At 47.8% G+C, this 25,005-nt stretch overlaps 1 protein-coding gene across 1 annotated transcript; it reads right to left on the reverse strand.

The window, feature by feature from the left end:
* Window positions 1-13,680: 13,680 nt before the first annotated feature.
* On the reverse strand, window positions 13,681-17,971 carry LOC144509789 (neurofilament light polypeptide-like). The gene is given in 5 exon segments (XM_078238576.1): window positions 13,681-14,058; window positions 14,822-15,081; window positions 15,979-16,103; window positions 16,916-17,568; window positions 17,571-17,971. Coding segments are annotated over 5 exon segments (1,680 nt in total). The 5' UTR covers window positions 17,959-17,971; the 3' UTR covers window positions 13,681-13,804.
* Between the last annotated feature and the right edge of the window lie 7,034 nt (window positions 17,972-25,005).

Here is a 25,005-nt window from a genome sequence, read left to right on the forward strand (position 1 = left end):
CCCCCCATCCCCCCCCCCTCCCCCCTCCCCCCTCCCCCCCCCCCCCATCCCCCCTCCCCCCTCCCCCTCCCCCTCCCCCCTCCCCCCCCCTCCCCCCCCCTCCCCCCCCCTCCCCCCCTCCATCCCCCCCTCCATCCCCCCTCCCTCCCCCCCATCCCCCCCTCCCCCCATCCCCCCCTCCCCCCCCCATCCCCCCTCCCCCCCCCCCCATCCTCCCCCTCCCCCCATCCCCCCCATCCCCCCATCCCCCCTCCCCCACCCGCCAGCAGGACCAGAGCAGGCAGCTACTGAGGGCCCGGGGCTGTCAGGTTGTTTGCAGTGGCTGTGGATTGCAGTTGGCGGATTAAGCTGTGTGATGCAGGGAAGATGCTGACTCATTCTCATGCAGGATTGCTGCAGTCATCTTGTGTGACGCCCTGCCTTGGGCTTCCCCTCCATCCGCAGCATTTAAAGGACTGCACCCTCTCTATCTCTATCTCTGAGCAGAGCTGCACCTCACCCCGGGGCAGTATCTCTCCTTCTGAGGGAATTACACATAATCTGAGCGCTTTCCTTGCTGACCCGGCACCTATTTCCTTTCTCTTTCTCTCTCTTTCTGTGTGTGTGTGTTTCTCCATTCTGGAAGAGTGAATCAGCCCCAGGACATTTCACTTGTAAACTCGGGTAAGAATAATTGCCCCATGTACCTGTGAGCAGGTGGGGAGGCTTTGGGGGAGAGGTGGGGAGGCTTTGGGGTCAGGTGGTGAGCCAGCCCAAGAACTAAGTTAGGGGCAGTTGTCTCACGGTGCGAATGAATGAAGGAATTAATTTCACATTGCGCAGAGCCTTCCTGCAGAACCAGTTCAACCCGACTCCGGGAGGAGAAGGCATTCGGCGGCAGCGTATCTGGGTGGATTTTGAGGGGGGGGGGCGGTGGGGTAGCATTAACTCGGTCAAAGAAGTGGACGTGAGGAGGCAGCCGAAAGCTGGGGAGGCCCGGGGGAGTAGGAGGGAAGGGGGTGATTTGCTGCCGTGTATTGGAAGGTGGCGGGGTCACTGAAGGATTCAAAGACCAGGGGATCATTCCCACCTCAAACCGGGAGACATATTGTTGAGCGTCGGAGTGACTGGGGACAGTGTTTTGGGTGAGGGGTTTGTGGCGGGGAGTGGGAACAGAGTGACTGAGGGCTCTCACTCCAAATTATGGGTGTGTGTCTGTCTTGATTTATTATTGTCACATGTATTAACAGACAGTGAAAAGTTTTGTTTCTTACGCGCTATACAAAGCATACTGTTCATAGAATATATAGGGGAGAAGGAAAGGAGAGGGTGCAGAATGATTTGATTTATTATAGTCACATGTATTGGGGATACAGTGTTGTTTCTTGCGTGCCATACAGACAAAGCATACCGTTCATAGAGTACATAGGAAGAAGGAAAGGAGAGGGTGCAGAATGATTTGATGTATTATTGTCACATGCATTTGTACAAAAAGAAGTCTCACAACACCAGGTTAAAGTCCAACAGGTTTATTTGTAATCACGAGCTTTCGGAGCGCTGTTCTTTCATTTGGACTAACCTGAGGAAGGAGCAGCACTCCAAAAGCTCGTGATTCCAAATAAACCTGTTGGACTTTAACCTGGTGTTGTGAGACTTCTTACTGTGCCCACCCCAGTCCAACGCCAGCAACTCCACAACATGTATTAATATACAGTGTGTGATGGGGGTGTGTGTGTGTGATGGGTGTGAATGTGTACGATGGGTGTGTGTGTGTGTGTGTGTGTGATGGGGGTGTGTGTGTGATGGGTGTGTGTGTGTGTGCGACTGGTGTGTGTGCGATGGGTGTGTGTGTGTGCGATGGGTGTGTGTGTGTGCGATGAATGTGTGTGTGTGCGATGGGTGTGTGTGTGTGCGATGAATGTGTGTGTGTGCGATGGGTGTGTGTGTGCGTGATGGGTGTGTGTGTGGTGGGTGTGTGTGTGTGCGATGGGTGTGTGCGTGCATGATGGGTGTGTGTGTGTGTGCGATGGGTGTGTGTGTGTGTGATGGGTGTGTGTGTGTGTGTGTGCGATGGGTGTGTGTGTGTGTGTATGTGTGATGGGTGCGTGTGGGTGTGTGTGTGTGATGGGTGGGTGTGTGTGTGCGATGGGTGTGTGTGTGTGTGTGTGCGATGGGTGTGTGTGTGTGTGATGGGTGGGTGTGTGATGGGTGGGTGTGTGATGGGTGGGTGTGTGATGGGTGTGTGTGTGTGATGGGTGTGTGTGTGTGTGATGGGTGTGTGTGTGTGTGATGGGTGTGTGTGTGTGATGGGTGGGTGTGTGTGTGCGATGGGTGTGTGTGTGTGTGATGGGTGTGTGTGTGTGTGATGGGTGTGTGTGTGTGATGGGTGTGTGTGTGCGATGGGTGTGTGTGTGTGCGATGGGTGTGTGTGTGTGTGATGGGTGTGTGTGTGTGATGGGTGTGTGTGTGATGGGTGTGTGTGTGTGTGTGATGGGTGTGTGTGTGTGTGATGGGTGTGTGTGTGTGCGATGGGTGTGTGTGATGGGTGCGTGTGTGTGTGCGATGGGTGCGTGTGTGTGTGATGGGTGTGTGTGTGTGTGATGGGTGTGTGTGTGTGCGATGGGTGTGTGTGATGGGTGCGTGTGTGTGTGCGATGGGTGCGTGTGTGATGGGTGTGTGTGTGATGGGTGTGTGTGTGTGCGATGGGTGTGTGTGTGTGATGGGTGCGTGTGTGTGTGTGCGATGGGTGTGTGTGTGATGGGTGTGTGTGTGTGATGGGTGCGTGTGTGTGTGATGGGTGTGTGTGTGCGATGGGTGTGTATGTGTGTGTGTGAGATGGGTGTGTGTGTGTGATGGGTGTGTGTGTGATGGGTGTGTGTGTGTGTGATGGGTGTGTGTGTGCGCGATGGGTGTGTGTGTGTGATGGGTGCGTGTGTGTGTGTGCGATGGGTGTGTGTGTGATGGGTGTGTGTGTGATGGGTGTGTGTGTGATGGGTGTGTGTGTGATGGGTGTGTGTGTGTGTGTGTGTGATGGGTGTGTGTGTGATGGGTGTGTGTGTGTGCAATGGGTGTGTGTGTGTGCGATGGGTGTGTGTGTGTGTGTGCGATGGGTGTGTGTGTGCGATGGGTGTGTGTGTGTGTGTGTGCGATGGGTGTGTGTGTGTGCGATGGGTGTGTGTGTGATGGGTGTGTGTGTGATGGGTGTGTGTGTGTGTGTGTGATGGGTGTGTGTGTGATGGGTGTGTGTGTGTGCAATGGGTGTGTGTGTGTGCGATGGGTGTGTGTGTGTGCGATGAGTGTGTGTGTGTGTGTGTGTGTGTGTGTGCGATGGGTGTGTGTGTGTGTGTGTGTGAGATGGGTGATTTGTGTGTGTTTGGGGGGACAGAGTTAGAGGAAATGCCAGAAAGAGCGAAACAATATGAATGCTGACTTTGTGGTGAGCGTTTCCCTGTGTGAACTGTGTGGCAAATCGAGTTGAACTGTATCTCCGGGGGGAGGGGGGGGGGGCGGGGGCTACAGTTCCAGCTGGTTCCGGTAAAGCAGCAGCTGGACAGCCAGGGGCCACTTTCATTCTTTTGTCTTCAGTCGGAGCTGATTTGAAATTGATTTTATTGACATCCCCCATCATCACAGCAACATGTGAGCTGAGTCAGGCTGAAATGCCGCAGCATTGAACCAAGGACAAGGAAAGGGTTAATTCGCCCGACATTGAAACTCGCCCAGCATTCTGATTCAATTCCATCTGAACATATTGGAATAAACCAGATGAAACGCCAGGGTAGAAAAAAAACAGCAGCATGATTGTTTCAAACAGAACGGCTTTGCACTCTTATTGATCTTGTCACTAATTAGAGTTCTCCTTCGACTGGCGCTTCAGGGGAGGGGAGAAATATTGGACATGTTACAGGACTGAGGGTTACTGACCCCTGCTGAAAGTTTATTGCACGCTTTCAATGTGAAGTTGACAAGGTTCTGTGGGAATTGGAGGTTGCCTAACTTTGAGAATCTGCAGCGGATTCAGCACTCCACCCTTTCCATTGTGTTGTGGAAAATCTGCAGTGAGGTTCAGATGTGCCCTCTGTACAATGAATGCATGGCCCCTGTCACCTTCCCCTTCGCAGTCAACACAGAGAGCACTGAAATCACGATTAGGCTGGCATGAAAGCCAGGCGGGCATCATTTAATCGCTGGCTGAGGGAGGAATTCGCCGGAGATCACCGGCCTGGAGACCTGAGTGAAACCAGAACCAATTTTCTCCCCTCGTGTGTGTGTTCCCAGAGTTGGGTGCAGGCAGGTTCATCAAGGCTAATTGGCAGGGGGTGGGCGGGGGGGGGGGGGGTTCTGTTTAATAGTCCTTCAGCAATTCAAATGAGCATTGCTAAAAAAATACTTGCCAGCCCATCAGTCCCTCTTTCTCATGCAGCACATTTCAAGATGTGTTCCTTCCTGGGAAGACCACTGGCTAGACCAGCATTTATAGCCCATCCCTAATTGCCCCTTGAGCAGGAGGTGGTGAGCTGCCTTCTTGAACCCGCAGCAGTTCCTGTGGGGTAGGCAGAACCACAGTGCTGTTAGGGAGGGAGTTCCGGGATTCTGACCCAGAGACAGTGAAGGAGCGGCTATAGCATTCCAAGTCAGGATGGTGAGTGGCTTGGAGGGGAACTTGCAGGTGGCGGTGTTCCCATGTATCTGCTGCCCTTGTCCATCGAGATGGCAGTGGTCTATGAAAGCTATTCATGCACGTTTTAACATTAGTCTTAGTATCTATTCATTTCAATTACCCCCAACTCATGATCAAATACCTCATCATGTTTTCATATTTCATCCTAAAATGTGGCCATTCATGTTAGTGTAAATGTTTAAAAGATAAGCAAGAATTCAGTCCCTAATCAAGTTGTCAAACTTCTCTGAGTTCACCCTTATTTACAGGCTAACTGGTCACAACATTCTTACACCATTGAAATCATACAAACCCGACAGTGCAGAAGGAGACCATTCGGCCCATCGAATCTGCACCAACAACAATCCCACCCAGGCCTTAGCCCCACAACCCCAGACATTTACCCCCTACTAAGCTGTCTAATTTACACATCTCAGGACACTACAGGCAATTTAGCATGGCCCATCAACCTAACCCGCACATTTTTCGGACTGTGAGAGGAAACCGGAGCCCCCGGAGGAAACCCACACAGACATGGGGAGAAGGTGCAAACTCCACACAGACAGTCATCGAAGTCGGGAATCAAACCCTGGTCCCTGGAACTGTGAGGCAGCAGTGCTAACCACTGTGCCACCGTGCCGCCCATTTCTTGAAACATCAACCTGACAGTTTCCCTGTTAGCACACACTGACTGGCCTAATCTTTCAAACTGTGTTTACTCACATCCTAATTAGCACTGTGGTTAAAATATGCAGCAACTTGCATTCATATAGCACATCCTTGATGTAGCTAAAAAGCCCTGGGCACTTTGCAGGTGAATGATCAAACAAGATTTGACACTGGGTCACAGTAGAGTGAGATTTAGACAGATACCTCGGAGTTGCGTCAGAGGGTAAGCATTATCAAGTCTCATACAGAAGGAGAGAAAAATGGAGACTGGCCTTTCGAGGGTTTAAACAGCTGGTGGCATCGCCTCCAAGAATGGCGAAATAGAAATTGGACATGCTCAAGAGACCAGGATTGGGGAATATAGAGTTTCCAGAGGTTAGTGGACGAGAGGAGGTTACAGAGATACAGGGGGTGGCAATGAAGGGATTTGAGGACATTTTCAATCACAGTACTGCTGGAACTCGAACCAGTGTAGGCCAGCGAGCAGAAGTGTAATGTTCAGAGTTAAATCTGACAACCGTATATAAAATATCAGACTTTATTAATAATTCAGTTGTGTTGACAGCTGCTTTGTCATCGGTGTTTGCAGAACATAGTTTGAGTTGTGTTAGAGATCATGGAAACATAGCAAAAGTGTGCCTAAAATTGTAGAATTAATGAGCGCTAAGACACCGAGGCAGCTCACTCCTCTTTGTAGAAACCTCTCTTTTTTTTCTGCTCCTCCCTGTTGGTCTAAGCAAGAGAAAACACGGGAGCAATGATGTGCAATGGTTAGAGGAAGGTTTTGATTTGATTTATTATTGTCACGTGTATTAGTGAAAAGTATTGTTTCTTGCACGCTATACAGACAAAGCATACTGTTCATATAGGGGAGAAGGAAAGGAGAGAGTGCAGAATGTAGTGTTACAATCATAGCTAGGGTGTAGAGAAAGATCAGCTTAATATAAGGTAGGTCCATTCAAAAGTCTGACGGCAGCAGGGAAGAAGCTGTTCTTGAGTCGGTTGGGATGCAATCTCAGACTTTTGTACCTTTTTCTCGACAGAAGAAGGTGGAAGAGAGAATGTCCGGGGTGCGTGGGATCCTTGATTATACTGGGTGGTTTTCCGAGGCAGCGGGAAGTGTAGACAGAGTCGATGGATTTGCTGGTTTGTGTGTTGGACTGGGCTTCGTTCACAACCCTTTGTAGTTTCTTGCAGTCTTGATCAGAGCAGGAGCCATACCAAGCTGTGATACAACCAGAAAGAATGCTTTCTATGGTGCATCTGTAAAAGTTGGTGAGAGTTATATTGGATATGCCGAGTTTCCTTAGCGTCCTGAGAAAGTAGAAGCATTGTAGAGGTTCATAAGAGATTGAAAGAAGTGAGCAGAGGGATGATGCTCCTCCAACTTTGAATGGTTTGCGAATGGCTTCCCAGACAGTTGGTCCTGATTCCCTTTCAGAAGCTGACCAATTATGCTTGGGTGGCATGTTTTGCTCCCATTCCGAACCTTCAAAAGGTACTTCATTTGTTTTTCTTCTTTTAACAATTGATATTTTCAGTCCAATTTTCTAACTTTATTGTTAAACATGCCATCGCTGTCTTCAAACTACTGCGCCATTTACAGACCCAGGAGGGGTCCATGAATAACGATGTGTATCAGCTCCTTTGACAGCAGCTCCCAATGTGTAGTGGGATTAACTATGGCCTAACGATGCAGCAACATAAAAAGGGAGTGAGTATCTGGTAGGGGCACCAAAGGGTTCAAATCAAGTGAGGGTAATGAGCAAGAGGCAAAACCAAAGTTTTTTAAATTCATTCACAGGATGAGAGTGTCGCTGGTTGAAATGGGTAATATGGTGGCACTGTGGTTAGCACGGCTGCCACACAGCGCTCGAGACCCGGGTTTGATTCCCAGCTCGGGTCACTGTCTATGCAGAGGTTGCGCATTCTCCCCTGGGTGCTCCGGTTTCCTCCCACAGTCTGAAAGACGTGCTAGTTAGGTGCATTGACCATGATAAATTCTCCCTCAGTGTACCCAAACAGGTGCCGGAGTGTGGCGACTAAGGAGCTTTCACGGTAACCTCATTGCAGTGTTAATGTAAGCCTACTTGCGACACTAATAAATAAACTTAAACATTTTCAGAGGGCATTTAAGAGTCACCACATTACTGTGGATCACATGTAGGCCAGACCAGGTAAGGACAGCAGATTTCCTTCCCTAAAGGACATTAGTGAACCAGATGGGTTTTTCCGACAATCAACAATGATTTCATAGTCATCGTTAGACTTTGAATTCCTAACTTTTACTGAATTTGAATGTCACCATCTGTCAGGCTGATCTCTGGATCATTTGTCCAGTGACAATACCACCACACCACCATCTCACATTCTCCCCGTGAATGTGTGGGTTTCCTCTGGGTGCTCCGGTTTCCTCCCACACTCCAAAGATATGCGGGTTAGGTTGATTGGCCATGCTTAATTGACCCTAGTGTCAGGGGATTAGCAGGGTAAATATGTGGTGGTCCGGGAATAGGGCCTGGGTGGGATTGTGGTCGGTGCAGACTCGATGGGCTGAATGGCCTCCTACTGCACTGTAGGGATTCTATCGATTCTATGATCTCCGTAAATGAAACCAATTCATCGAATGAATGATAGTTGGAGTTACCGTACTGAAGGAAGGCAGACCTGATTAGGAGGTATTCAGTGAGACAATGGCAAGTTATTTTCCAGGAACACCATTGCTTTAGTGTTTAAGCAAAGGAGTAATGCTGAAATGGATTTGATGCTGAATTGATATGATATTCCGATTTTGTGTTGGTGTCTTGTTTACATCAAAATGGTTCTTTTTTCACTTTAATGTTGTGTGATTGTTTCAACGTTTGACTGGTGCAGAGTGGATTGGTTCCACCCAAACAGCCAATCCAGGCTTTAGACTTCAAGATGACTGAAATTGGGTTGACCGAGCCATTACGTTGGCGTTAGCACTCATACAGATGAAGAATGGAACACCTTCAAAACCATATTAATTCAAAATAAAATGTGCATTGCCCTTTAAAATTAAATCAAGTCACATGCTCAAACCAAGATGGTGGACTGAGCATGTGCAAAAGCTCCCAGAACTTGAACAAAAGCACCCTCACAGCTTCAAAGGAAATAAACTCATGTATTGGACATTGCACTTGTTTTAAAAGAATGCAAGTTGTTGTCTGCAAGGCCAAAGGTTAGTGTGAAGGATCATTACGGGTAACTGTGGGGTTGATATGAATTGTTTCTGAGTTATTGTGATTGGGGTTCACCAAAAATAAAGCAGAGGGGGGACAACAGGTTTGCTCAGTATATAGTGGGTCCTGAGGGTAATTATTCTAAATGGCTCCTTTATTCCTGTGAATTCTGCTTTGTTACTGTTTACGTCATGTGTAGTTGACATTGAGGTCAGTCATCTTGTGAAGTAAAGAATCGTTAATGAAGAGAATAAGGGTTCTTGCATCCATCAGTGATTTCTGCAAATGGAAGTTCCTTGCTCTGATCTTCAACTGTTCGCTGGTGTTGGGAGGCATTGTCTGATGGTTGGAGAGTAAAGTTGTCCTGATATTTAAAATGAGTGTCAAGTTACAAGCAGGAAATTGCGGGCTTGTAGGTTTAGTACCCATGGTAGCTAAGAGTCATAATGGACATGAAGATGGCCCTTCAGAAAAACTCATGACTTAACATTCTTTTGGCAAGATTCTCCAGTCAATGATCAATTAAGGCTAGTTAATTTTCAGGAGTAAGATCTCTCACAATATTCCTCCTTTTTAAAATGGTCCTTTTGGGATTGGAGCTGGGTTGGATTGGGAATTGGCCAAGGGTTGGTATTGATGTCAGAGACTGATTGTTAGTGGAGTTGTCTGGGGATCAATGTTAAGCTTGCTAAGCTTCACAGTGGGTGATCTGGCTGATGCTATTTAAGATTCTGTCTCCAAGCCTGTTAGATGAAACAAACATTAGAACGATTAAAAACATTGAAGTCAGATTTAGATGTGATGGGATTGGTTCTGCATCTGGCTGATGACGTGCCAAGTTGTAGGACAAATGGCATCCTTGCCTGTACTGGGCTGAAACATGAATTAAAGGCTGATAATATATGCTGTCCCCATATAACTATCTTGACTGTTCAACATCTGGAATAGTGTGTCTGATGGGTGACTTCATCCAGGAAAATGTAATAGCCTTAGGGAAACTCCAGAGGAGATGCACAAGATTACGACCCAGTCTAAACATCCTTGACTATCATGATAGGCTTCCAGAGATGGGATACTTGTCTTGAGAAAGACATGGATTTTAGGGAGACTTGATTGAAGTCAGGACTGTGTGTTTAAGTAGATGGGATATCTGTGTTAGTAAGCGGGGGAGAATGGGCAGTACATGCATCTAACTTACATAAGCAAGGGAACTAGTTTGAATATTGTGTGTTTCATTGTGAGTCTCACTGGCTGTTGGAATGGGTTGCTGGCTCACACAGTCATTGCAGATTGACAATAAATGATGAACAGTGGTCATCTCAAGACTGATATCCTTGTGTAGAGAAGGTCAGGGGGATGTAACTCCCAGGCATTCACTCCTGGAATTCACTGTTGATCAAATTCAGGAATCCAAGAGAAATTTACAAGAATGCTTTCACCTGAATTGGCTAAATGACTCTGCTGCTCGTCCAATGAGATTGTATAGGCTTTGGGGAGAGAGGGACAGTGCTGTTCGGTTACCACACGGGTGAAATGGACAAACTCAGTGGATCCAATAATTTTTGTCATCTGTCTTTGTCGTATTCGTTGTGTTTGGTCAGTGCAAGGACAGAAAGCACCAACCAGAATTAACATAGAAACTAGAAGCAAGAGGAGGCCATTCGGCCCTTCGAGCCTGCATCACCATTCATTTTAATCATGGCTGATCATCGAATTCAATATCCTGATCCCCCCCCCTCCTCCCATATCCCTTGATCCCTTTTGCTCCTAGAGCTATATCTAATTTCTTCTTGAAATCACACAACATTTTGGCCTCAACTACTTTCTGTGGTAGTGAATTCCACACACTCACCATCCTCTGGGTGAAGAAATTTTTCCTCACCTCAGTTCTAAACTAGTTCTGTACTCCCCCACCATCGGGAACATTTTATAAGTTTCTATGAGATCCCCTGTCACTCTTCTGAACTCCAGTGAATATAATTTGAACTGACTTGGTCTCTCCTCATATGACAGACCTGCCATCCCAGGAATCAGCCTGGTAAACCTTCGCTGTACTCCCCCTGTAGTAAGGACATCCTTCCTCAGATAAGGACACCAAAACTGCACACAATACTCCAGGTGTGGCCTCACCAACGCCCTATAAAATTGCAGCAAAACATCCCTATTCCTATACTCAAATCCTCTCGCTATGAAGGCCAACATACCATTTGCCTTCTTTACTGCCTGCTGTACCTGCGCACTTACTTTCAGCGACTGTTGCACAAGGATGCCAAGGTCTCGCTGAGTATCCACCTCTCTCAATTTACACCCATTCAAGTAATAATCTATCTTCCTCTTATTGCTACCAAAGTGGATAACCTAACATCTATCCACATTATCCTGCATCTGCCATGCAGATGCCCCCACACTCAGCCTGTCCAAATCACACTGAAGCATCTCTGCATCCTCCTCACAGCTCACCCTCCCACCCAACTCTGCAAATTTGGAGATAATACATTCAATTCCCTCTTCCAAATCATTAATATATAATGTGAACAGTTGGGTTCTAGCACAGATCTCTGCGGGACCCCACTGGTCTCTGACTGCCAATCAGAAAAAGACCCATTTATTGCCAACTCTTTGTTTCCTATCTGCTAACCAGCTTTCTATCGATCTTGAGACATTACCTGCCATCCCACGTGCTTTAACTTTACATAATAGTCTGTTCTGTGAGACCTTGTCTAAAGCCTTCTGAAAGTCAAAATAAACCACATCCACTGCTTCTTCTTGGTCAACTCGACTAGTTACATCCTCAAAGAATTCCAATAGATTCGTCAAGCATGATTTCCTTTTTGTAAATCCATGCTGACTTTGTCTGATTATACCACTGCCTTCCAAATGCTGAGTTATGAAATCTTTGATAATGGACTCTAGCAACTTCCCCAGTACCGACGTTAGGCTCACTGGTCTGTAGTTCCCTGTTTTCTCTCTACCTCCCTTTTTGAACAAAGAAAATTACAGCACAGGAACAGGCCCTTCGGCCTTCCAAACCGACCATGCTGCTGGACTGAACTAAAATCCCCTACCCTTAAAGAACAAAGAAAATTACAGCACAGTGAATAGTGGGCTTACATTAGCTGCCCGCCAATCTGTAGGAACTATCCCAGAGTCCAAAGAATTTTGGAAAATAACCACCAATGGATCTACTATTTCCAGGGCCACTTCCTTTAGTACTCTGGGATGAAGATTATCAGGACCTGGGGATTTATCCACCTTCAATCCTATCAATTTCCACAAAACCATTTTTCTACTAATGCTGATTTGCTTCAACTCCTCACTAAAACTTGTTTCTCTCAGCACTTCTGGCACATTATTCATGTCGTCCTTTGTGAAGACTGAAGCAAAGTACGAATTTAATTCCTCGGCCATTTCTTTATTCCCCACTATGAATTTTCCCGTTTCTGACTGTAAGGGGCCTACAAACATTTTGTGACTCATGTACCGCAACACCCAGATCCCTCTGTACTGTGGAGCTCTGTAATCTCTCCCCAGTTAAATAATCTGCTGCTTTTCTGATCTTCCTGCCAAAGTGGATAATATACTTGACCTGCCAAGTTTTTGCCCACTCACTTAACCTATCTAAATCCTTCTGTAGACTCTTTATACCCTCTAGACAACTTGCATTCCCACTTATCTTTGTGTCCTCGGGAAATCTAGCTGTCATACATTCAGTACATTCGTCCGAGTCATTGATATAGATTGTAAATAGTTGATGCCCCAGTACCGATCCCTGTGGCACCCCACAAGTCACAGCTTACCTGTAGCTGTATGTTGGCACACTACTGCCTCACAGAGCCAGCGATCAGGTTTCAATTCTGACCTCGGGTGACTGTCTCTGTGGAGTTTGCGCATTCTGCCCGTGTCTGTTTGGGTTTCCTCCGGGTGCTCCAGTTTCCTCCCGCATTCCAAAGATGTGCGGGTTAGGTGGATTGGCTATGCTAAATTCCCCTTAGTGTCAGGGGAACTAGCAGGGCAAAACGTGGCATTACAGGGACAGGGCCTGGGTGGGATTGTTGTCAGTGCAGGCTCGATGGGCTGAATGGCCTCCTTCTGCACTATAGGGATTCTATGTCACAAGCTAAATCTCACATCCAAGACCAGTACTGTGTAAGCAGCTGAAGTGAATACACTGATAATGGACCCCGTAAATTTCTTTTTCCCCCCCGAGTCTGTGCTTCAAACTGCACATCTTTCTAGGTTTTGAGTGGGCCAATTAGTGTAAATTTAAATCACTAGCTGGATTCTCAGCTGCTGTGTTTGATACTAAAGTCAGTGAGGACACAAAGCAGTTTCCAGGATTGCTTTAACTTAGATTAAAGTTCATGTTAAAAATACAACAGATGCTGCATATTGGACTCAACCATCTATGTTCGTGATTATTATTCTCCAAGGAAATAATCTTAATCCCATGTACCAATCACCCTATTCCTATAGTCATCTTTCCTTCAACCCATCTAACTTATTGTAAAAGCAAAACACTGCAGATGCTGGAATCTGAAACAAAAATAGAAAATGCTGGAAAATCACAGCAGGTCTGACACCATCTGTGGAGAGAGACTGGGGCCAACGTTTCAAGTCTAGATGCTACACTCAATGTTGTCAGACCTGCTGAGATTTTCCAGCAGTTTCTGTTTTGTTCTATCTGACGTTATGTTCAATGTTGCCATTGCTGTACTGTTCCAGACACTGGTACTGCATCTTTGCAACCCCTTTTATTAATGAAAGCATCCTCCTCCCCCATTCGACTCCTGCTTGATAAAAATATTACTCGGATGATTGTCACTTGCCTCACTTCAAGCTACCAAGGTGCTGTGAGACTGTTGCCTTGTGCTGTGTGGCTGTGATTGTACAATGAACCAGACTTGCTGTATTTGCTGAGAGTTGTGTTTATTGTTGATTGCACCATCCATCATAACTGTCACAAACTTGCATCAAATTGTCCTGTGTTACTTTTCTAGATAATTGCACATTGATCTTCGCTTTACAATTGCTGCAAAATGACAAGATAATAATATTACCGTGTACTTTAGAATTTCTATTCATCACATGGCTTGCATTCCTCAAACGTTAACCATGCTTACGCGTCCTTAATTAGTTGGCAATCCGCACAAGCATTTCATTTTTAATAATGTACTGAATCAATCTTAACACATAAAGCATAAACTTTCATTGGAACATTTTTGCATTGCATCTTTGGCTCAGATTTGATTGGATGGCTGAAATTAGTTTGTCCACTCAGTACCTTGTTGACTGCCTACTTCTTTTCTTCCTCCTTCTCTGCGCTCTGTTCATCTCCTTTCTCTTTACTTTCTTCTTGCTTGTCACTCTCTCCTCCTTCTTCTTTCTCCTCCTGGGCCTCGTCGTCCTCCTTCTCTCCATCTTCCTTTTCCTCCTCATCTTCCTTCTCTCCATTCTCCTTTACCTCCTCTTCCTCATCCTGCTTTTCTTCTTCCTCTGCTCCATTCTCCTTCTCTTCTGCCTCTTCTTCTTCTGCTGCTTCCTCGTCACCTTCGAAGACAGGAATAAACATGGAGCCTTAGTGTTTTGTTAAAAACTTGCGCTGCCTCATGCAAGATTGCATTGTAGACACAGGAATGATAAATGAGAGAATATATGTTGCCATTCAAAAATACCAGCCATGTCTGACAAAGTAAGATATAAAGTTGAGGAATGCTTATTTTTACTGGAAGGTAACATTTAAATCTAGTCTTTGCCTTGTCACGAGACAGATATTTGGCATGCTCTATTCATTAATTAGTTATTTGAGTTCAAAGTGATCTTGTCTCTTGAAAAGAAAGCATTCTGTTACAAGGGGAATCCTCTGGACAATTGGTATGATGAGCAGACATTCAGAAGTACTTAACAGGCAGTTGAGTACATTTTGAATTGCTGCCATGTAGCAAGCACTAGGACCAATTTACGCAGCCAGCTCCCAGAAAGAAAAATGATTTGATACAAGAACGGTTTGTGATTTTCGGTTGAGATATAAATACTGGCCCAGGAGCCAGGGAGAGCTATTCTGCTCTGTTACTCAGTATTACCAAGTAATTGTCCATCTGGAAGAGCAGAAGGCCCCTGAGTTGAACACCTCAACTGAGAGGTGGCACTTGCAACAGTTCAACACTGAGTACTGCACTGGGAGGGGAACCTTTTAGTGGGGCTTAACCTTTTCACTTAGAGATGGAGACCGCCAACCGAGTTGTGGTTGGTTGTTGATGACGGAAAACTCCTGCCCTTAAACTCCCGCTGGCTAAAGGTGTTTTGTTTTTACCTTCTGTCTCCTCGGCTTTGTCTGCTGGAGGTTCCAGCTGTGCTGCCAATGCGCGCGTCTGCTGGAGAACTTCTTCTTCAACCTGACTGCTGCCAAACGAGCTGAAGATGATGGGTCTGCTGGACAGGCCGTAAGCGCTGCTTGGCAGGGAGTAGCTGGACCTGCTGTACATGGGGGCGCTCTGAGTCTGAGAGTAGCCGCTGATCATACTGCCCACGTTGGCATAGTTGATGCGAGTTTCCTCTCCCTCCAGCAGTTTCCTGTGAACAGAACGGGAGCGAGGTGAGAACGTCCCAAACACTTCAATGAGGGAGAAAATCTGATGATTGGACAGTTTATGTTCCAGGTTTGAATTATAGGAGGCATGGAAGGAGGCCGTTTGGTCCAAAGACGTGCAGGATAGGTTGGTTGGCTATGCCAAATTGACCCTAGTGTTGGGGGATTAGCAGGGTAAATATGTGGGGTTATGGGTGGGATTGTGGTCAGTGCAGGCTCGATGGGCTGAATGACCTCTTTCTGCACTGTAGGGATTCTATGATTTAGTCAATGTGAGCTCTTTTAAACCGGTTTCCATTAGTCAGAGTCTAAAACCCTGCAGCCTTTTGTTATTTATCCCAGGTAACATTGGAATTAGCTTTGCCCTGTTTCACTGTGCTGACAGTGATACTCGCAGCTCGGGTCCTGCCCCAGTCCTTCAGTATTTGTGGTTAGAGACCCGCAAGTCTATACTTCGATTAAAAAACAAAAAGTTTCTTGTGAGGCCAGATTTTCCAAGGTGCATGATGCCTAAGCACTGCAAGGCAGGGGCCAGTCTCTGCCCAGTGCCACGCCCAAATGGTGCAATGCAGCTTCCTGCATCAGAGAGGAGGGACCTGGTGCCATTCGGCCCATCAGGGCCAGTCTCCCTCAACAGCAGTATCAACAACCCCCTTGAAAAATGGTGCTAAAGGGGCAGGGATCAGGCATAGTTTGATTGACTGGAGGGGCTGAATGGCCCTCTGATGTTCCTCACTTTACAGTTTCATTGGGACACAACAACATGCGTGGTGGGGACTGAAGGAAAATAATATGACAGCAATGTGATTTGGGCAGGGGTTTCAGATTGAATCTCGACTTTTCCAATGGCTGGAGCTGTCAGATGTGGAGTGGTATTGTACCTGTAAGCTGCAATCTCAATATCCAGAGCCATCTTCACGTTCAGCAGGTCCTGGTATTCTTTCAGGTAACGGCCCATCTCGTTCTTGGTGGTTCGGAGTTCATTCTCCAGTTGGTTAATGGCATCCTGATTGGGAATAAAATGGAAGAGTTGGCAGTGACTGGAGACTGCGCTCGAGCTGTTGGGATTCTCTCTCTCTCTCTCTCTGACATTTCCTCCCGCACTATACTACTCTGCCCTCTGAAGTTGTGCGGTTAGCTGCTTGTGTGTGTGTGTCTATCTCCAGATTGGTCTCCTCATTCTCTTCCCCCTTGCTCTCTTTCTCTCTCTCTCCACCCCCCCCCCCCCCCCCCCCCCAGCTCTCTATCTCTAGTTGGTGCACCCTCTTTCTGTTTCTGTCTCCATCTCTCTTTCACTTCCCCCTTCTCTTTCTCTCTAGCTGTTGGGATTCTCTGTGTATCTCTCTCTCCGTGTCCCCATTTCTCTCCCTCTATCCAACTCTAGCTGTTGGGATTGTCTGTGTATCTCTCTCTGCCTCTATTTCTCTCCCTCTATCTATGGCTGTTGGGATTCTCTCTCTATCTATCTCTAGCTGTTGGGATTCTCTGTATCTCTCACTCTCTGCCTCCTTTTCTCTCTCTCTCGAGCTGTTGGGATTCTCTGTGTATCTCTCTCCCTCTATCTAACTCTAGCTGTTGGGATTGTCTCTATCTCTCCCTAGCTCTAGCTGTAGGGATCATCTGTGTATCTCTCTCTGCCTCTATTTCTCTCTCTCTCTATCTATAGCTGTTGGGATTCTGTGTATCTCTCTCTGCCTCTATTTCTCTCTCTCTATCTATAGCTGTTGGGATTCTGTGTATCTCTCCCTCTATTTCTCTCTCTCCAGCTGTTGGATTTCTCTATCTCTCATTCCTCTTTGCCCCCCCCCCCCCCCTTACCTGTAAGGCATTGATCTCTCCCCCTTGTTTCTCATCTAGCTCCTGCAGTTGCCTCTCCAGTGCCTCGTTGATGCCTCTCACGCTGTCGATCTCCAGGGACTTGGCTTTGACCTGGCGCCGGTACTCCAGCACCTCGTCCCGGGCTTGCTTGCTGGCGTCGCTGTCCTTGCTGGCGCTCTCGGCCATCACGGCGAAGCGGCTCTTGTACCAATCCTCGGCTGACTGCATGTTCTTGGCTGCCACCTTCTCGTACTGGCAGCGGATCTCCCGCAGGGCGGAGGAGAGGTCCGGCTTGCCCATGTCCACCTCCACCGACACCTGGGCGTACTGGACCTGAGCCTGCAGCTCGGCGATCTCTTCCTCGTGGAGCTTCTTGAGGAAGGCGATCTCGTCCATCAGGCTGTCGATCCTCTTGTCCAGCTCAGCCCGGGAGAGGGCTGCCTCATCCGAACCCTTCCTGGCTTCCATCAGGCGGCCCTCGGCGTCCTCCCGGTTGAGCAGCTCTTCCTGGTAGCGAGTCTGCAGGTTCTTGAGGCTGTCTTCCAGATGCTCCCTCTCGCCCTGGGCTGCCTGCCTCTCGTGTCTGGCGTCTTCCAAGGCCAGCCTCAGCTCCCTCACCTCCTGCTCGTAGATGCCCTTGAGGCGGGAGGGTCCCCGTGCTTCTGGCGGAGCAGCGAGAGCTCAGCCTCCAGCACCTTGTTCTGCTGCTCCAGTTCGTGCACCTTCTCGATGAAGCTGGCGAAGCGGTCATTCAGCTCCTGCAGCTGGGCTTTCTCCTGGCTCCTCACCGCCTTCAGCTCACTGCTCACCGCGCTGGCCTGGCTCAGGTCCAGGCTGTCCAGGGCAGCCGAGCTGCTGTGGCTTTTCCTGGAGGAGAAGCCGGTGAAGTAGTTGCTGCTGCTGCTGCTGTAAGCCGGCTTGAGGCTGCTGCTGCCGTAACCGCTCCTGAAGTGCTGGACAGCTCCGTATGCCCGGGGAGCCAGGCTATCCCCATAGCGCCTCCTGTGAGTGTGGAAGAAGGACTCGTAGCTGGCGGTGCTCATGGTGACTGCTTGCTGCCTGCCACACGCTGTGCTCTTCAGCCTCTGCACGCCTGTATTTATGGTCCACACATCACTGACGCAGCCTCTCTCCTCCCCTTTCTCCACCCCTCTCTAAAAATCCCTGACTCTTCTCCCATCTCTCTAAATCCCTGATTCTTTCTCCCTCTCTCTCTAAATCCCTGACTCTTCCCCTCCCCTCTCTCTAAATCCCTGACTCCCTTCCCCTCCCTCTCTCTAAATCCCTGACTCCCTTCCCCTCCCTCTCTCTAAATCCCTGACTCTTCCCCCCTCTCTCCAAATCACTGACTCTCCCCCCCCCCTCTAATCCCTGACTCCCTTCCCCTCCCCTCTCTCTCTAAATCCCTGACTCTCTTCCCCTCCCTCTCTAAATCCCTGACTCCCCTCCTCCCCCCTCTCTAAATCCCTGACCCCCTTCCCCTCCCCTCTCTCTAAATCCCTGACTCCCCTCCCCTCTCTCTAAATCCCTGATTCCCTTCCCCTCCCCCTCTCTAAATCCCTGACTCCCCTCCCCTCCCCCTCTCTAAATCCCTGACTCCCCTCCCCTCCCCTCTCTCTAAATCCCTGACTCCTCTTCTTCCCCCCCACCTCTCTAAATGCCTGACAGCAGAAAATAAAGCAATGCAGCTTCAATCTGACCAACAGTCCTTCCCCTCCGCCCCCCCCCCTTCCCTCAATCCACAGCAAGCTCCCCTCTCATCCTCTGCCACAATCCAACACCCACTTCTTACAAAAAATACACATTTCCCCGTCCTCAGCAAACCCAATTCAAAACTTGATGGCAATTCCAGTTCTTTCAGTTGATTTGTAAGTTCTCTGCCTCACTGGCCGCCACATCCCCTCGATTTTCCCCTGCATCACATCTCCAGCTTCTTTCTGATCTGTTTCTTTCTCCCCCTCGGGTGGGGCAGCACGGTGGCACAGTGGTTAGCATTGCTGCCTCACAGCGCCAGGGACCAGGATTCCATTCCAGCCTCGAGTCACTGTCTGTGTGGAGTTTGCACGTTCTCCTCGTGTCTGTGTGGGTTTCCTCCAGGTGCTCCGGTTTCCTCCCAAACTCCAAAGATGTGCAGGTTAGGTTGATTGGCCGTGCTAAATTGACCCGAGTGCCAGGGAATTAGCAGGGTAAATATGTGGGGTTACGGGGATAGGGCCTGAGTGCAATTGTGGCTGGTGTAGACTCGATGGGCTGAATGGCCTCCTTTTGCACTGTAGGGATTCTGATTCTTTTTTTCCCTGTTTGAAGGGCTCCCTCTCTTTCTACCCCCACCCCACCCTGAACGAGCCATTGGTGCCCTCCCTGCAAACATTTAAAATGTGCCAGTAGAGCCTTGTTGGGCAGGGTGGCACAGTGGTTAGCACTGCTGCCTCACAGCGCCAGGGACCCAGTTCGATTCCCAGCCTTGGGTCTCTGTCTGTGCAGGGTTCGCATGTCCTCCCCGTGTCTGCGTGGGTTTCCTCCGGGTGCTCCAGTTTCCTCCCACACTCCAAAGATGTGCAGGTTAGGTGGATTGGCCGTGCTAAATTCCCCCTTAGTGTCGCAAGATGTGCAAGTTGGGGGATTATTGGGGTAAATATGTGGGGTTATGGGGATAGGGTCTGGGTACTATACTCTGTCGAAGAGTCAGTACAGACTCGATGGGCCAAATTGCCTCCTTCCAACCACTGATTCTATAGCTGAAGAGGAAATCTCACTCCCATATAGACATAGAAACCAGAAGCAGGAGTAGGCCATTCAGCCCTTTGGACCTGCTCCACCATTCGTTTTGATCGTGGCTGATAAAAGTGATCAAGTGTTCCAGAGGGAGAGAGAGAAATTCTATATCCTCTGACCCTGATATCAAGAATAAGTTTGAAGCTTTAAGAGGCAGAGGCGTTTCAGCAGAAAAGCCAGAAATCACCTTTTCTCTCAGTGGGCAGTGGTGATCTGGAACCTGACTCCCTTCAAAAGGGTTGTGGTTTCTGAGGGATCCTTTCAGACTGTCCCTGATCTGATGCTAGAATGAAAGTCGATGGGCTGAATGGCCTCTTCCTGTTCCCACCATTGAAGTTCAGCTCAAGTTTTGCATTAAATAGGCACACGTTTTCACTCTCTCTCTGCGAGTCTGACAAACCCACCTTGCCAAACCAAGACCCCCCCCTACCAGGAACTGGACGATCCCAATGCCATTTCAGAACCATGGGCTAACCATTGGGTTTGACTGCTTGACAATGGCCAAGTTGTCCCAGATGTTCAGGATAAACCTGGCCCCTGGGACTTAACAGAAAAGAGTGCTGCCAGGGATTTGGGCTCAAAGCATGAGAGCAGATTGGAAACCTTTCATCTTTCCAGGTGTAAGTCTAACACAGTAGGTTCAATCAGGTTGGAGTTTGTAATGTGTTAGGCACCAGATCAGAAACTCCAAGGTATTTTATAAAGTTAGCCTAGACCCTAACTTTTACATTTGATTTTTGGCATTCGGGTGAGCATAAGGTGTTTTACTCCAGGTATGATTCAAGTGACCCATCAGAGAGCTTTTATCAAAATGTACTTAATTTAAGAACACAGCTAGAATATAACAAAATGAATTAGCATAACTTTTACCAATTAAAGTACCTAGGCATAGCAAAGTATAATTCTTAACAGCTAGCTATCTCTATTGTTCCAATTTAGCAGTATTCCACACACACACAAGTCCCTTCTTTCGAACCAGTTAACACAGGAACCAAAGATGTTTACGTAGGTACTAGATTTCCAGTCTTTTAACACCTCTGATCCAGACAGACACTTGTCGTCCAATTCTCATGATGTGGAGATGCCAGTGTTGGACTGGGTTGGGCACAGTAAGAAGCCCCTCAACACCAGGTTAAAGTCCAACAGGTTTATTTGGAATCACGAGCTTTCGGAGTGCTGCTCCTTCATCAGGTGAGTGGAGAGGTGGGTTCACAAACACGGAATATATAGACAGACACAATTGCAAGATAATGGTTGGAATGCGAGTCTTTACAGGTAATCAAGTCTTTACAGGTACAGACAGTTCGAGTGGAGAGAGGGATAATCACAGGTTAAAGAGATGTGAATTGTCTCAAGCCAGGATTCATTACGAGCCTTTTAAATATGAGTGAGTCATCCTTTGAATCCCTACAGTGCAGAAGGAGGCCATTCAGCCCATAGATTCTGCACCAACTCTCCGGCAGAGCATCTCATCCAGCCCTATCCCCATAACTCCATGCATTTACCCCACTAATCCCCTTAAGTGAGACATTCAGGGGCAATTTAGCACGGCCAAACAACTTAACCCACACACCTTTTGGAGTGTGGGAGGAAACTGGATCACCCAGAGGAAACCCACAAGAGGAAAATGTGCAAACTCCGCACAAACAGTGACCCAAGGTTGGAATCGAACCCGGGTCCTGGCACTGTGAGACAGCAGTGCTAACCACTGTGCCACCATGCTGCCCCATTCATTACTGTATGCTTTGTTTCAGTTGCTGGGGATGATGCACAAAGGTGTTAACTAGCTTCAATAAGAATGCCAGCCTAAATGCAGCCTTCAGAGTGGGCCTGGCATTTGCTACAACATCTGGGAGACCAGATGTTGGAAGATGGTACAGAACACGACAAAGTGGCCAATGGCTGTTGTTGTGGGGTGGTGAGAGAGAGGTGGTTAGCGGGCCAGACAGATTGACGAGCTTGGCGATTCCCTGATGTGTCCAGATAGTGACACATTGAGATCCAGGAATTAGGATGGAGAGACAGGCCAAAAGGTAGACTTGGGGAAGAGCTGGGTAGGAGAGACTTTGGAGAGTGTCTGGTAAAGTTGAGTAAAATTTATTTATTAGTCACAAGTAGGCTTACATTAACACTGCAGTGAAGTTACTGTGAAATTCCCCGAGTGGTGTACACAGGGTCACCACACCTCCACCAGCCTAATCAGATAACTCCAGCACTTTGGACAGATAAACAGATGGAGGGTGATGTGACCAGGCAATGGTTGCATTCTGGAACTTTGAGCCGAATGCTCCAATATCCAGATGTGCTCAGTATCGGCAGGATAGAGCTGATTAGATATCACCAAAGACATCACCAGCATCAACTCGGCTGATAATATAGTTGTACAATTAGTGGAAAACAATGATCCTTTTCCAAGAGAGACCCGAAAGCACCCAATCTGTTGAATCCATCAGTCTGTCGATTGGGTTCTGGAGCACAGCTCGCTGTGTAATGGAGACAGATGTGTTTAAGGTCAGTGACATGCTGAAGAGATCCAGATGCTGTTCCACTGCACTTTATTCTCTCGTCATGTGTAAACTGGCCTAGTGGTATTATCGCGAGACTATTAATCCAGATACTCAGCTAATGTCCTGGGGACCCGGCTTCGAATCCCGCCACGGCAGATGGTGGCATTTGAATTCAATAAAAATTATCTAGAATTAAGAATCTACGGATGACCATGAAACCATTGTCGGAAAAGCCCATCTGGTTCACTAATGTCCTTTAGGGAAGGAAATCTGCCGTCCTTACCTGGTCTGGCCTACATGTGACTCCAGAGCCACAGCAATGTGGTTGACTCTCAACTGCCCTCCAAGGGTCACGAGGGATGGGCAATAAATGCTGATGTGGAGATGCTGGCCAGCCAAAAATAAATGGCCAGCCAGCGATGCCCATGTCCCACGAATGAATTTTAAAAACTCCATCACAATGCCCTCTTCACCCACCATCTCCACCACCTCTGTGTATTCCCACACTACCAGAGCAATTCCTCACCATCTTCCTTGCCTCCTCAAACTTCTACTGCACTTTTTAAACTTCAACAACTCAAGTTTGACCTCGCATCATTTCCTGTGACTGTCTTTTCTGTCCCTGTTTGTTTGTCCCAGTTCTCTCATGCAATGTAATGTAGCTCACGCCTCTCCATTGGTATAAGGCCATTCTCAGGAGATGATAGGAAATAACCTTCTAGCACAGGCCATGGTGTGTAGAAAGTCCATTTCAAACATAGTGCTTCTGTTTAATAGACTGGTGCTGCTATTGCCTCTCATCAGCCTTGTCCCCTGGCATTACAGGGACAAATCTCTCAAGGTTACTTCCTCTTAACCCCTTAACTCTATTCAAATGGTCAATCTGGACAAGGTGACCATGTTCAATCTCAGCTCACTGATTCATTGAAGGAGATCATTTCTTGCTATGCTCTCACCTTCCTTCTCGTGGTTCCATGTTCAAACAGTAAGAAGTCTCAACACCAGGTTAAAGTCCAACAGGTTTATTTGGTAGCAAAAGCCATTAGCTTTCGGAGCGCTTGCTGCTCCTTCATCAGGTGAGTGGGAATTCTGTTCACAAACAGGGCATATAAAGACACAAACTCAATTTACAAAATAATGGTTGGAATGCGAGTCTTTACAGGTAATCAAGTCTCAAAGGTACAGACAATGTGAGTGGAGAGAGGGTTAAGCACAGGTTAAAGAGGTGTGTATTATCTCCAGCCAGGACAGTTAGTGAGATTTTGCAAGCCCAGGCAAGTCGTGGGGGTTACAGATAGTGTGACATGAACCCAAGATCCCAGTTGAAGCCGTCCTCGTGTGTGCGGAACTTGGCTATCAGTCTCTGCTCAGCGACTCTGCGCTGTCGTGTGTCGTGAAGGCCGCCTTGGAGAACGCTTACCCAAAGATCAGAGGCCGAATGCCCGTGACTGCTGAAGTGTTCCCCAACAGGAAGAGAACACTCTTGCCTGGTGATTGTCGAGCGGTGTTCATTCATCCGCTGTCGTAGCGTCTGCATGGTCTCCCCAATGTACCATGCCTCGGGACATCCTTTCCTGCAGCGTATCAGATAGACAACGTTGGCCGAGTTGCAAGAGTATGTACCATGTACCTGGAGGATGGTGTTCTCACGTGGGATGCTGGCATCCGTGTCAATGATCCGGCACGTCTTGCAGAGGTTGCTGTGGCAGGGTTGTGTGGTGTCGTGGTCACATCCATGTTCAAATCCAGACTAATTTTCTCCAACCCATATTTGCTTCTGAGTCTGACACTCTTACTTCCTCCTACTCTTACATGTTATTTTTGAGAGGAAACAGTTTTTTTTCCTGGAGGTGTATATGTCAGGAAGTTGGCAACTGTCTCCAAGTTGAAGTTCAGGGCACTCTGCTGGTAGACGCTCAGGTCTGTCGAGGGGCAAGAGTTGGCTCGAGAGTGCTGTCATTGATGGATTCAGTCCCAAATCAAGATGTGAGAGCCAGAGACAATGGGGACAACACCAGTGTATTTATACTTCATTGGATCAGGAGTAAGAAACTGGAACTTATTCAAAACTCTGCCCACATCTGAATTTGGACCAAGTCCAATTCACTTCCACCTTTCAGTTCTCCAGCATACATTGTTTCTGAATCCAGCAATATCTCCCCTTATCAAATTCTCAACCTTGTTTTCAAATTCCTCCATTACCTCTGCCACATCTCAGCTATGTGTAACCTCTTGAGATGTCTACACACTCCTCCAATTCTGATCACCTCTACATTCGGGTGGCACAGTGGTTAGCACTGCTGTCTCACAGCGCCAGGGACCCGGGTTCGATTCCCGGCCTTGGGTCACTGTCTGTGTGGAGTTTGCACGTTCTCCCCGTGTCTGCGTGGGTTTCCTCCAGGTGCTTCGGTTCCCTCACACAGTCAGAAAGATGTGCTGGTTAGGCGCATTGGCTGTGCTAAATTCTCTCTCTGTGTACCCGAACAGGTGCCCGAATGTGGCGACTAGGGGATTTTCACAGTAACTTCATTGCAGTGTTAATGCAAGTCTTACTTGTGACACTATTTATACTTTAAAAACTTAACTCTTTAACCAAACTGTTTGGTTAGCTGATTTATGATCTGATTTGTGGCTATCTGTCTGCTAATGCATGCATGAACTGCCTTGTAACAGAAATATCAATGATAGTTGTTCTGCCATTCAGATCTGTACCTAGATTCCATTTGTTCATCTTTGTTCAGAGTCAAGCATCACTCATTGTGGACTGTCTGGAATGGGCAAAAGCAGAGAGGTAACTATTATAAACCC

The sequence above is a fragment of the Mustelus asterias genome, chromosome 22, assembly GCF_964213995.1.
Source record: "Mustelus asterias chromosome 22, sMusAst1.hap1.1, whole genome shotgun sequence".
NCBI classification, from domain to species: Eukaryota; Metazoa; Chordata; class Chondrichthyes; order Carcharhiniformes; family Triakidae; genus Mustelus; species Mustelus asterias.